Source organism: Homarus americanus, unplaced genomic scaffold (assembly GCF_018991925.1).
Source record: "Homarus americanus isolate GMGI-L3 unplaced genomic scaffold, GMGI_Hamer_2.0 scaffold21314, whole genome shotgun sequence".
NCBI lineage: Eukaryota > Metazoa > Arthropoda > Malacostraca > Decapoda > Nephropidae > Homarus > Homarus americanus.
Genome location: NW_024720811.1, coordinates 780,676 through 795,316, shown reverse-complemented (window position 1 = coordinate 795,316; position 14,641 = coordinate 780,676). Strand labels below are relative to the sequence as shown.

Below are 14,641 nucleotides of genomic sequence, written 5' to 3'. Positions count from 1 at the left end.
CTGTACTAATTCACTAAGTGTTGAAGACAGACATTGTAGTAAGCTTATCAGCTGTTTGCTCTTTGTAAACAAATGACTCATGGTGTTCAGTGTGGGATTCTTTATTCAAGGAAGTTGATTATTTTATGATAATATTTTATCAACCTGGAACCAAATGATCCTAAATGACAGGAGAATTATGGTGAAATTGCATAAAGATGTGTTAAAGGAATCTTTGGGGAGGGGGCCTGCTGCTGCTCCCAGATCACTGTCATCTCCCACACACAATATACCCTGACCCACTTATTTTTATCTTTATAGTAATGTAATGTATACAGTTTTCTCTATTCATAAAACAAATTCTGTGGTTACTTATATATAACACTATACAGTGCATAACATTCATTTCGGTGAAAACAGTTGTCGACAACCAGACTTATGTCTGATTTTCAACCCAGAGAGTTTTGTTTCAAATTTTTTATTGTTGATGTAATAGTGTTTTAATAATATTGTTATGCACTTAAAGACTTTAGTTGTTGAAGTGCAGTAATAACATTATAGCAGCACCAAATTTTCTTTAAATAGTTCAGATAAGCAGTGTTAGCTCCACCCCCCACAGCCCCAATAGATTTTTTTTTTTTTACTTTTACTTTTCTCAGACTGGGGTCTGCCCCAATTAGTCTGATTTATCAAGGTTCTACTGTACAGTATGTGGCTACTGACTTCATAAACACTACAGTGATAAAAACTATCAAGTAGTGTGTCTAATATTTACATTAAGGCAACATTCAGTCAGCACTATAACATGATCTCTAAGCCATACCATCCTGTACACAGACTGTTAGTGTTAAACACATCTAATACTGTACCAGTACATCACTGTGTAACAAGGCTGTTATACAATCATCACCACTTTCATGCACTTTATCAAGCAAGATTTCAAAGTTTTGGCTTCTGTTGGGTATGAAATCAAATCTGGATATGCAGTGTGGCGAGCCATTTAAGAGTCACAAGCAATTTGTTTTGTAATTTTTAAAATATGGGAAGAGACAAAAGAGTGAGTTAGCTTAGTTATGTGTAAAATAGTTATTTTTCAAACACCAAGTAACTAGTGGGCCAAACTCAAGGGATAGTGGGTCAAATGGGCCACTACTATACATGTTAAAAAAGTCCAGACATATTTGGAAATACAGTACAATAAAGTAAGATTTGGTCAGTTAATCCTGAAGGTGTATACAATTTAAGAAATTAATTACTGTATAATAGTGATGAATGATGGCATGTGACATACTGCAGCATCTGACAAAATTAATACTGCCACATACATAAGGGAAGAGTCACATACAGTGGTCCCTCGGTTAACCAACGCCTCAGTTAATAAAATTTCGGTTAACGAATGACCTTCTGGAACGAATTATGTTTGTTAACCGAGTGACCACTGTATATACAAACAGCATAGGATGAATGTTTTGGTGCCTGAGATATTAACTATATTTGAAAGGTGCATTGAAAACACGACATATTATCACTGTTGTTAACCATTCATTCCAGTCTTGTCTCCAAGTTCTTTAGATTGAAGCTTGTGTTACAGCACAGTATTACACTCACTGTCCCTCTGAGTAAATGTTTCAAGGCAAACTTCCATATATATATATATATATGCATATGCAAGTAAATCACTGTAGTTGCGTGTGATCCAGGTATATGCTGATAACCACCTCTGTGTGTGTGTGTGTGTGTTAACTTTCACACTCTGTCTCAGCCCAACAGTAATTTATGGTAACCTCAAGTGATGCTTCCTCACACCTGCTGCCTCTTAAGAAAACAGGGACAGGACAAGACAGTATTTAAATAAAACGATCAACTTACTTGTTTGTGACTTTTAACTTGGGATCTGCACCTCCGACACCAGCTAACTTGCGACACCGATAATTCTCATAGTGAACGTTATTGGTCACATCCTTGAGGTCTTGCATGTGTGTACGAATCATCATGTTGCGCAGAGGAATAAAGTCACAGTGCTCAATATTTTCAACTGAAACAACATTAATATTTACTAGTAAGATAAACAGAAGAACCTATGAATAAATTACCTCCTACATATACACATCTTAACCCACTTTCTTAACACTAGACCTGCCACCACCAGCCTCTAGAGGCCAGATTCACTAACAACTTGCGGTCACTATAAGTCCCTACGATCAACCTTAAGGAAGAACGGGCGATTCACTAACGGTTTACAATGACCGTAACCCAACTTGTCATACAGCAAATGTCACAGTGGCCACCAAGCACCCATAAGCTTTCACAAGGCAGAAATAACTTCTGTACTATATAACCCGTCAAGACACCCACAGCCGCCAGACTGCAGTACTACAAGCGTCACTAGTGAATGTGAAGTTGTAACTAATGATTGCTTTAACTCATGACCGTGCAATCCGGAGAGAAAAAGTGTTTAAGGATCCTTTGGACCCACTACAAATTGATGACCTTACTGCTATGTAGGGATATACTCTGGCTAGATATTTCTGTGTTAATAGCTTTGAGGGTTTTTGCAAGAGGTAGTTTCCAGAGTGTAGTTGATAATGTTACTAGCTTAAGACAATCAATTGTGTAAAGAATTATAAAGCGCATTTACTCCAAAATAAGAGTAATACTACTACTACAACTGCTACTACTGCTACTACTACTACTACTACTACTAATAATAATAATAATAATATTAATAATAATAATAAAGAACCAATAAAAAAAAAGATCAATAGTGAGAAACAATATATGTATGTTGTGTTGTCAAAGTAAGAAAAACAATTGAGACCCCAAATAAATATCTTCCCAGGCAGTAGTACCTCCCTGTTTGGTAGCTGCCTACTACCTAGCAAGGAAACAAAACAAATACACCCCAAATTCATCTAGTAGAGGCTTACCGAAGCAAACTTACTTGCGGTTGCAGTGCGAACCTTTAGTGAATCCCTACAACCAAAATCGTATAGTCACCATAGCCTCTCGAGATATGGAGAGATACGATCAAAGTTATGGTCAGTTTAGTGAAGCTGGGCTTAGAACACCATACAGTGAGGCACCATACACATACTGTAACTGGTCAGCTCACACACCACATCCTCACCTTCAACTATGCCCCAAGGGTACTTGCGCCCCCTCACTTTCTTCCCCTCCACCTCGACAGTAGTATTGGACCCGACCACAGCAAATGGCACTCGTTGTTTCATCTTAGCAACACCGCTGTCTCCTTCATCCTCTGGGAACTCATAAATCTTTATCTTGTGCTGGGCTATTTCGTTAAGTACCTGCAGCAAAACAATTAAACACCTATACACTATGTCATAAAACAATAAAATATTACATTCATTTCAAACTCTGTACAAACTATGGAAATTATTGATTTACTTATTATATAAAATCAATAATGATTCAACTATAGACAAAATGATCAATATTTACTCTTTAAAGTTTCTGGCAATATATTCACATTATTATCTTACACAAGTGATCTTTCTCTTTATGATGGAGTTCCCATTACTGTATCATAGTGTTACTTAAGTGTGTCATCCGAGAGTTAGTCTTCCAATTTAGTTGTTCAAGCTTTATTTTCTAATATCCTTAATGATTTAATTTCTCAATCCATAGTACATGAAATGATGGCAGCAGTTGTGTCTCACCTGCTTCTTCAAGTGCTGGCATTCATCAGGGGTAAGAGTATCAGCTTTGGCTATGACAGGGATGATGTTCACCTTGTCGTGGAGGCGCCTCATAAATTCTACATCGAGAGGTTTCAAGCCATGGCCCGATGGAGCAATAAAGTACAGGCAACAGTGTACCTGTATTGGGGTGGAAACTTTGTATCAAGGTGATGCCCTTCATCACAACACAACTTCACTAATGTAGTATAAATCACCTGTCAGCCTAACCACAATAACTCATTAACTGCTGAAGAACCACAATTATTGCCAAGTTAATCTCGCACATTTTCTCATTCCAAATAAAAAGTAAATCTTATTACATTTTCTCACACTAAAGTTAAAGAGATAAGTAACTAAAGCTGCAAGAAGGCTGGTGAGAGAAGAGATCTATAAACTATCATAATAATGACACCTATAAGAGTATTACTTTGTTTCCTTCTACAAGCTGACCTTCTCTTATCCAGCAACCTTGGGACCAGCACTGTGCCGGATAATGCATGTTTGTCTTACACACATGATCAGTACAGTTTTCAATGGTCAACTCACACCAAACAGTATCTTTAGTGAGGGATCAGATGAATATCAAAATGAACCTGTTTTAACAGCAAAGTTGTCCAAATCATTTGTTGATTGTGTCACATTGCCTAACACATACTGTAACCATAAAGATATTTTTGGAACATATTTATATTTCCCTTAGCTGCACTTACCCTAATGTACTGTAATGTTTATGATTTTTTGTTTATAAATCTACCTATTATCACACCCAGCTTCATCAAAGGTACCAGCGACTACCCTACACTCATTCAGGCAAGTGTTAACAAGTGAGATCGTTTGATATCAAAACTCGGCCAAAACATACGCCACATATGTTGAACTGGCACAATCTATGTACACCACATATGTTGAACTGGAACAATATACTGTATGCCACATATATTGAACTGGAACAATATACTGTACACCACATATGTTGAACTGTAACAATATACTGTATGCCACATATGTTGAACTGGCACGATCTATGTACACCACATATGTTGAACTGGAACAATATACTGTATGCCACATATGTTGAACTGGTACGATCTATGTACACCACATATGTTGAACTGGAACAATATACTGTATGCCACATATGTTGAACTGGTACGATCTATGTACACCACATATGTTGAACTGGAACAAAGGCACCACATATTTTGAACTGGAACAATATGGGAATGTATACCACATATGTTGAACTGGCACAATATACCGTATGCCATATATGTTGAACTGGCACGCATCTATGTACACCACATATGCTGAACTGGAACAATATAAAATCAGGCGCGCCAAGCATATGTTGAATCGGTACGATCTATGCACACCACATATGCTGAACTGGAACAATATACTGTGGCCACATATGCTGAATTCCGGAACAAATATATTGTACACCGCTATGTTGAACTGCAACAATATACCGTATGCCACATATGCTGAACTGGCACCCATCTATGCACACCCTCAGCATGTGCTGAACTGAACAATATACCGTGGGGCGCCACATATGTTGAACTGGTACGACGGCGTGGGCCACTAAGACATGTTGAACTGAACAATATACTGTATGCCACATATGCTGAACTGAACAATATACCGTACACCACATATGTTGAACTGGAACAATATACTGTATGCCACATATGTTGAACTGGTACGATCTATGTACACCACATATGTTGAACTGGAACAATATACTGTATGCCACATATGTTGAACTGGCACAATCTATGTACACCACATATGATAAACTGGAACAATATACTGTATGCCACATATGTTGAACTGGCACAATCTATGTACACCACATATGTTGAACTGGAACAATATACTGTATGTCACATATGTTGAACTGGCACAATCTATGTACACCACATATGTTGAACTGGAACAATATACTGTATGCCACATATGTTGAACTGGCACAATCTTCGTACACCACATATGTTGAACTGGATCAATGTATGTACACCACATATGTTGAACTGGAACAATATACTGTATGCCACATATGTTGAACTCGTACAATCTTTGTGCACCACATATGTTGAACTGGATCAATGTATGTACACCACATATGTTGAGCTGGAACACGGTATGTATACCACATATGTTGAGCTGGAACAATATACTGTACGCCAAATATGTTGAGCTGGAACACTGTATGTACACCACATATGTTGAGCTGGAACAATATACTGTATGCCAAATATGTTGAGCTGGAACACTGTATGTACACCACATATGTTGAGCTGGAACAATATACTGTACACCACATATGTTGAGCTGGAACACTGTATGTACACCATTCACGCAGAAAAATCTGAACTCATGCACACTGAACTGCATTAAGTACTCACGTGATCACTTACCCTGCTATCACTGATCTGAGTTCTGTTAACCCGGGACTCACAGTTGAGATATTCTTCATACTTGGTCTCCACATAGTCTGTCACCGGCTGCCAACTGTCAAGTACAGCACAAGGGTACAGTGCAGTATATCAAAGATAGTACAGTACAGTACAGTCAGGGACGACAAAAGTTCGCTTCCCCCTAAAATGAAGTAAAATCGGCCCTAAACATGACAAAACAGTCAGGGTAACCGTGACTCAGTTTCACTATGGGTACAGAACTTTTGTCCATGACTATTCTGTACTGTGTTGTACTGTACTGTGCTTTCAGCCAATTGTTAACAGAAAGCAAAATAATAATATAATATATCAATGAAATAGTTTTGCTGGGATTAAAATATAAAGAACCCTGGAAAACATGGAGACATTGTGTTGAAGACTGTATGGAAGGTGCTGAAGACTGTATGGAAGGTGCTGAAGACTGTATGGAAGGTGCTGAAGACTGTATGGAAGGTGTTGAAGACTGTATGGAAGGTGTTGAAGACTGTATGGAAGGTGTTGAAGACTGTATGGAAGGTGTTGAAGACTGTATGGAAGGTGCTGAAGACTGTGTGGAAGGTGCTGAAGACTGTATGGAAGGTGCTGAGAACTGTATGGAAAGGTGCTGAGGGCTGTGTGGAAGGTGTTGAAGACTGTATGGGAAGGTGCTGAAGACTGTGTATGGAAGGTGCTGAAGACTGTATGGAAGGTGTTGAAGACTGTATGGAAGGTGCTGAAGACTGTGGAAGAGGTGCTGGGAGCTGTATGGAAGACTGTATGGAAGGTGCTGAAGACTGTATGGAAGGTGCTGAAGACTGTATGGAAGGTGCTGAAGACTGTATGGAAGGTGTTGAAGACTGTATGGAAGGTGTTGAAGACTGTATGGAAGGTGTTGAAGACTGTATGGAAGGTGTTGAAGACTGTATGGAAGGTGCTGAAGACTGTATGGAAGGTGCTGAAGATCAAAGTGGAAGGTGTTGAAGACTGTATGGAAGGTGCTGAAGACTGTATGGAAGGTGCTGAAGACTGTATGGAAGGTGGTGAAGACTGTATGGAAGGTGCTGAAGACTGTATGGAAGGTGCTGAAGACTGTATGGAAGGTGCTGAAGACTGTATGGAAGGTGCTGAAGACTGTATGGAAGGTGCTGAAGACTGTATGGAAGGTGCTGAAGACTGTATGGAAGGTGCTGAAGACTGTATGGAAGGTGCTGAAGACTGTATGGAAGTGTTGGTGCTGAAGACTGTAAGGAAGGTGCTAAAGACTGTATGGAAGGAAGGAAGACTGTATGGAAGGTGCTGAAGACTGGATAAAAGAAGACTAAAGTGGAAGTGTGCTGAAGATCAGGCGGTAAAAGTTGAAGATCAAAGGAAGGTGTTGAAGACTGTATGGAAGGCGGAAGGACTGTATGGAAGGTGTTGAAGATCATGGAAGGTGTTGGAAGATGACCCTCAAACACAAAAGTTCCTCATAATTGGGATTACAACTTATCTAAGTAGGTTTTGGACCAGCACTAGGACAACACAGTGGGGATAAATACACCCCAGTGGGCGCAACACACCACAGGTTATAATACACCACAGTGGCCATAAATACACAAAAGTGGCCATAAATACACCACAGTGGCCATAAATACACCACAGTGGCCATAAATCCTTAAAACAACTAGAATAAATATGAACACTATTCTGGATTAAGATACCCATATGAGCCAGTACTGTGCCCAAGATTGACACACACACACACACACACAAAAACACACACACACACACAGAGTTGATATAAACTGGAGAGCTTAATCTGTAGGTGATATAAAAAGTCTGCTTGACCTACCAATCACTGTTGTCGACGGCATCACCAAATCCCGGAGTGTCCACTACAGTCAACATGAGGTTAACACCATTCTCCTTCAGCAGCACTTTGGTCGTTTCCACCTGTTACAACACAACAAAGTTAACAATACACATGACACTAGTATACGAGAAGATGGCCGAGCTTCTGACACCCCCATATACTGTGATATCCCCGTTAGCCGGAACAATTAGTGTAGACCACTTCCGGGAAAGAGAGATTTCCGGGTAACTAGACGACTCTCTCAAAGCCAGAAAAAAACTTCCCCATCCCCGGAATTTTCCAGGTAGTGGGAAAATGTTCTCAGAATTTTCCGGAAAATGTGCCCCTCAGAAAATTTCAATTCCGGCTATCGGAGAGTTCGGGGTTTGAGGGATTCTGACCTTATAAACTGACCACCAATTTTTCTTTTCATTCTTTTAGTAAACGTCAGAAGAAAACAAGTATGGATGAAGACAACAAACCCTCGCCTACTAACACTTAACCTTAACACACACAAAAAATACAAATATTCCTCTAACTTAATACTGAAAATTTTTAAATTCATCAATTATCATTTTACCACCTTATCATCAGTCTGGTGACCTCAACTACCACCTTATCATCAGTCTGGTGACCTCAACTACCACCTTATCATCAGCCTGGTGACCTCAACTAGAACTGACCAAACTACTGCAGTAAAAGTTGGTAGCTTTAAAAGTGTTAAGTTAGGTTCACTTACAATGCAAGGTGAAATAAGTTATATTGCATTATTTAAGATTAAGTTAAATAGGTAAGGTTAGGTTAAGTAAGTAAAGTATTGTATGTTAAGTGAGAAGAAAGATAAATCACATAATTCAGGTTAGATTAAGTAAGTAAGGTTAGGTTAAGTAAGGTTAGGTTAAGTAAGTAAGGTTAGGTTAAGTAAGTAAGGTTAGGTTAAGTAAGTAAGGTTAGGTTAAGTAAGTAAGGGTAGGTTAAGTAAGTAAGGTTACATTAAGTAAGTATGGTTAGGTTAAGTAAGTAAGGTTAGGTTAAGTAAGTAAGGGTAGGTTAAGTAAGGTCAGGTTAAGTAAGTTAGGTTAGCTTAAGTAAGTAAGGTCAGGTTAAGTAAAGAGAGGTTAGGTTAAGTAAGGAAGGCAGGTGACCATACCTGGACTGTTTTCTTGACACGGTGTGATGGTCCCGGGTGATCACTGGAGTATACGTCAGAGAGGAACATGGAGTTGATGAGTGTACTCTTGCCCAGCCCACTCTCACCTGTATGGGATGAATATACACTATAGTAAACCCTCTCTAGAGATACAGTAAACCCTCTCTAGTGGACAGGGAGGACATGGTGGGTGTACGGGTGGATGTGGTGGGTGTACGGGTGGACAGGGAGGACGTGGTGGGTGTAATGGCCGCAGAGGAAAGCTTTAATTTACTTCGTGATGCACCACCAGGATGATCCTCCCTCTCCCCTCCAAACCCACACCCACTTCACCATCCACGCCCACACCCATCACCCACTCTCACCATCCACGCCCACACCCATCACCCACTCTCACCATCCACGCCCACACCCATCACCCACTCTCACCATCCACGCCCACACCCATCACCCACTCTCACCATCCACGCCCACACCCATCACCCACTCATCACCATCCACGCCCACACCCATCACCCACTCACCATCCACGCCCACACCCATCACCCACTCTCACCATCCACGCCCATCACCCACTCTCACCATCCACACCCACCACCCACGCTCACACTCACCATCCACACCCAGTCATGCAACAGTCAGGAAGATGTACTATACTATACTAACACAACTTTCACACACACTGGTACCTGAAGGTTGGTTTCCTGGTACTGTACTGTACTACACACACACACACACTTTATCCTTGACCGCCGAAGGGTCAAGACGTACCTGGCACTCCTCTGGTAGCAGCCAGGTCAACTGTTATATTGACCCATACCAACTCTCTCCCCTGAACCCCTCCTCCACACTGGAATATCAACAAGTTCTCGCCAGAAGTTACAATTTAATTTGGGAAGGAATGAAACCAGTGGTGAACAGTGCTTAAGCCAATGAAAAACAACACAACAGTAGTAGCTGAGTCGTACCCAAGCTAACCTTCAAACAGTGAGATCCGAGGTACCCAGTGATAACTGCCCATGAGACCCAACAACAAGCAGTGATGTGGTAATCCGTCCACGATAGGGAGGCCTGAGACCACACCTGACTGTATACCATCTCAGTGAATGAGGTCCTGTGACACCAGACCAAGTGGTGCACCCATGGTGCTACACCACATTACGAATGAGCTGCTACAGCATCATGTGAGGTCCCTCATAACACCATCTGAGGAAATTACTACACCATGACAGGTCCTGGTGAGGGGGTCGATTTGACACCTTTTCAGGTTTGTCTTAAGACTATCTTATACCTTTTCAGTTGCTCACTGGCCTTATGTTTACTATTCGTTAGGTGACTGTAAAGTGGCTGCCTTGGCAGTCTACTGTCGTCCATGCTGGTAACATGGCCAGTCCAACGTAGCTGTTTGTGGATAATGGTAGCCTCGATGCTCCTACAGTTGGTGTCAGCGAGAATACTGGCATTTGTTCTCTTGTCTTCCCAGCGAACTCGGAGGATGGAACGTAGACTTTGTTGGTGAAAGTTTTCAAGTGCCTTGAGGTGCCTCCTGTATGTGACCCATGTCTTGCTGCCATAGAGCAGGGTGGGGAGGACCACTGTTCACACACACACACACACCTATTTACTCAATCAGTTTTCATTCATTCAATTCCGTGTACCTGTTCATTACTAATGTCATGGTACAAGATGTATGGGTCAGATGAGGGCACACGGTGAGGGCGAAGTGGTAGGGGTGAGGTGGAGGGGGTAGTTGATGAACACTAAATACTCGTGACACTGATTGACACAGCTGATAATCTTATAAGTAGTTAAGTGGCCATCACTTCCCTGTTACATCACCCCCTCCCCCTTCACCTCTCCATACTATGCACCTTTTCATCCATACTACTGTACATCCAAATGGTGGTGGTGGTGGTGGTGGTGGAGGTAGGGGTAGCAATGGTGGTAGGGGCAGTAGTAATAGTAATGGTGGTGGGGCTAGTATTATTTATTATTTATTTATTTTTTTATTTATATATATATTTTTTTTACAGGTATTAGCTCACCCGGGCACAAGTCACTGACCCACACCAGGGCCCGGGGGGCGAAATAATAATAATAATAATAATAATAATAATAATAATAACAATAACAAAAATAAAAATAAAAAAATAATAATAATAATAATAATAATAATAATAATAATAATAATAATAATAATAATAATATTATTATTATTATTAACAAAATAATAATAATAACAATAATAATAATAATAAACAACCATAAAGAAATACAAAATAAAAAAAGATCAAGAGTGAGAAACAATATACTGTATGTATGTTGTTGTCAATAGTAAGAGAAACAACTGAGACCCTGCAATTGTGTGTAAATGAGGCAGAAAGACAGATCAGCAACCTGGGACTTGGTCACAATTTTCGTGATGCCATATGGCAGCAGGGTAATGGTGGTGGGGGTAGTAGTAGCAGTGTAGTAGTCAGTGCAGTAAGTTAAGATCAACAGCAGTACAGTACTGGGGCCGCATACTCAAAACACCTCATCAGTTACGTACAGTAGAGAGATACAGTCCTGTAACTTACAGACTCCTTACAGTCCTGTATATTCCTCACACTCAAAATTTAATTACAGTTCCGTAATCAGTACGCAACTCTAGTGTTTACCCTGTTAATTCAGTTCTCTTGTCCGAAGGTAGATGGCAGTTACAACCTTCGGGTTCTGTGTAGTTAGGACAGTTAGGATTATAGTATTTTGTGGGTCATCCCAGATAGGCTATGAGTGACCCATGTTCTTGTGTAGTATGACTAAATCAGGATTTATATTCCTCAGGGATTGCTATAATTTTGTTGGATGCACTTAAGACATATTCATCGGTAAAAGTAATATTTTTTTTTTAATGTTTTATGTTATTAAGTGGTGCAGGATGTATGAATGAATTGTTTCAGAGGAGTTCCTCGTTCTGGTGTCTGTTCTGGTGTACTGCTGCATTATTAGTTCTTTTCAGATGCAATTAATATCTTTTAATAATTTTGTTGATGCCGTGTACAACTTTTGTTTCCCATTGTAGTGTTGTAAGCCACGCTAAGAAGTGCTCTAGTGTTCGTATACAATTGATTCTGTCTGTAGTGTTGGAAGGAATACAAGTGTTATCGTTTACCAGCGAGTCTCATTTAACCCCAATCACAGGTACTAGCTATTACACGGTCACAGAAAAATACTTTTATTAATTGTGTATGTGCTGGTTGAGGCCGTCACTGTTGAGGCCGTTACTGCTAAGGTCATCACCGTCATGTTTAAATTTCTTTACTTTAGTTAGAATTGAGTCACCTGATCACTCTACCTGTGTGTCCAGGTGTACCTTCTGGGTTTGGGTAGTACTTATTACGTTACCTTGGGTTAAGTTAGATTAGGTTAAGTTAGGCTATGTTAGGTTAAGTTATGTTAGGTTAAGTTAGGTTTGGTTTGGTTTGGTTTGGCTTGGTTAGGTTAGGTTAGGATGTTTGGTTATGTTTGGTTAGGTTAGGACAAGTAAGGTCCACCACCCTTAACTCGCGCACTGTACAAGACAAAATCATACGTAGTAAACGACCCAGATGAGAATCAAGACATACTTCACAGTACAGTACATAACAGCCAGACAAGGCAGAGGAGTGAGGGAGGAAGGGGGAGTGAGGGAGAGGCAGGATGAAGGAGGAAGAAGAGGAGGAGGAGGAAGGGGGAGTGAGGGAGAGGCAGGATGAAGGAGGAAGGAGGAGGAGGAAGGTGCTACTATATATATCCCGTGTTTACCTCTATACCCTCCCCCCCACCCTTTACTACCTCCTACTGCCCCCTCCCTCTCCTCCTCACTACACCATCACCACCCTCCCTTATCTTCTCCACCAGCACCACCCTCCCCTCCCCTCCTCCACCACACCACCACCCTCCTCCATCTTCTCCACCAGCAACACTCACCCACACAACTCTGAATATACTAAGCATGTCCTTAAGTCTCTCTCTCTCTCTCTCTCTCTCTCTCTCTCTCTCTGACACACACACACCATCATTATTCTATATCACCCGACCTAAACCAACACAACTGCACCACCTCCCCCCCGCCCCCCTACAGCTCTCTTCCACCACACTCACCTCCTGCTCCTTCGATCTCACTACCTTTCCTCTCCCCAAATTTGCTAGCCCACACTGATTAGTCTTCAATTAGAATATGACATCCAATGTATATGAACCACTGCCCTGCATGAGAGCGAACAGTGACATCGTCCACATGACTCTGACCTATATGTGTACTGCCAATGAATATGATGCACTTCTTTGTGTATGAACCTCTGTCCTGCATGGCAGAGAACAGTGACATTATCCACATGATTCTGATCTATGTATACTGTTAATGAATACGATGTATTTCTTTGTGTACGAACCTCTGTCCTGCATGGCAGTGAACAGTGACATTACCCACATGAATCTGACCTCTATATATATAGCTGTTAATGAATATGATGTATTTCTTTGTGTATGAACCTCTGCCCATCGCGGCAGTGAGAAGTGATACCACCCTCAGTGTCAAGACCTGACTGAACTACTCAGAACAGGCAAACTGTACTCCAAGCTTTGTCAATAAATTTGTTAAACAAAAAAAAAAACCTCCATCCTTTAACACCATCTCACTCACACCTCTTATATCACCACCACCACAGTACCATCACTACCACCACCCCTTACCATCACTAACACCAACACCACCACTACCACCATCAACACACCCTACAAGTACTACCACCACCAACCCCTACATAAGAACATAAGAATGGAGGAAACTGCAGCGGGCCTATTGGCCCATACTGAAGCTATCCAGCGTATTCGAATTAATGATGATGTTTGGTAACTTGTTCCACTCGTCCACTACTCTATTTCAAAACCAATGTTTACCTATTTCGCGCCTAAATCTAAATTTGTCTAATTTAAAACCATTGCTACGAATTCGCTCCTGGTTGGATAGTTTAAGTACCTTTGCTATTTCATGTTTGTTTAACCATGACTTCCATTTACCGGTATACACCTCTTTCATATCACCCCCCAATCTACGTCTCTCGAGGGAGTGCAAATTAAGATGCTTTAACCTGTCTCTGTACTCAAGGTTCCTAATGTCCGGGATTAGTCTTGTCATTCTCCTCTGAATTCTTTCTAGGGATTCTATATCCATTCTGTAGTACGGTGACCCGAAATGAATCGTGTAATCCAAGTGGGGTCTCACAAGCGAAAGATACAGTTTTAGAATTACCTCTCTAGTTTTGTAACTAACACTCCTTTGTATGAACCCAAGTACAGTACTTTATTAGCCTTGTTTCGAGCAAATACACATTGCTGACTTGGTTTAAGATTCCTACTTATCATTACTCTTAAAGCTTTCTCACAGTCAGATTTCTCTATAACATCGTTGTTCATCTGATATCTGGTTTCTCTGTTTACATCTCCTAGACTTAGTACTTTGCAATTGTCCACATTGAATTTCATCTGCCATTTTTCAGACCTTGCAAAAAATTTATCT

At 40.7% G+C, this 14,641-nt stretch overlaps 1 protein-coding gene across 5 annotated transcripts in view; it reads right to left on the bottom strand.

Moving 5' to 3' along the window:
* The window catches only part of LOC121861193 (septin-7-like), a 63,024-nt gene that overhangs the window by 19,528 nt on the left and 28,855 nt on the right, over positions 1-14,641 (bottom strand). For 3 of the 5 annotated variants that reach the window (XM_042358778.1, XM_042358781.1, XM_042358780.1), the window contains exons 3-8: positions 9,100-9,206; positions 7,950-8,050; positions 6,089-6,194; positions 3,660-3,818; positions 3,107-3,287; positions 1,849-2,014 (exon numbers count right to left, since the gene is read on the bottom strand). In XM_042358778.1, the coding sequence (XP_042214712.1) occupies positions 1,849-2,014; positions 3,107-3,287; positions 3,660-3,818; positions 6,089-6,194; positions 7,950-8,050; positions 9,100-9,206 (820 nt within the window). The remainder of the gene's footprint in view (positions 1-1,848; positions 2,015-3,106; positions 3,288-3,659; positions 3,819-6,088; positions 6,195-7,949; positions 8,051-9,099; positions 9,207-14,641) is intronic. The other 2 variants (XM_042358779.1, XM_042358782.1) reach the window with 1 other exon arrangement.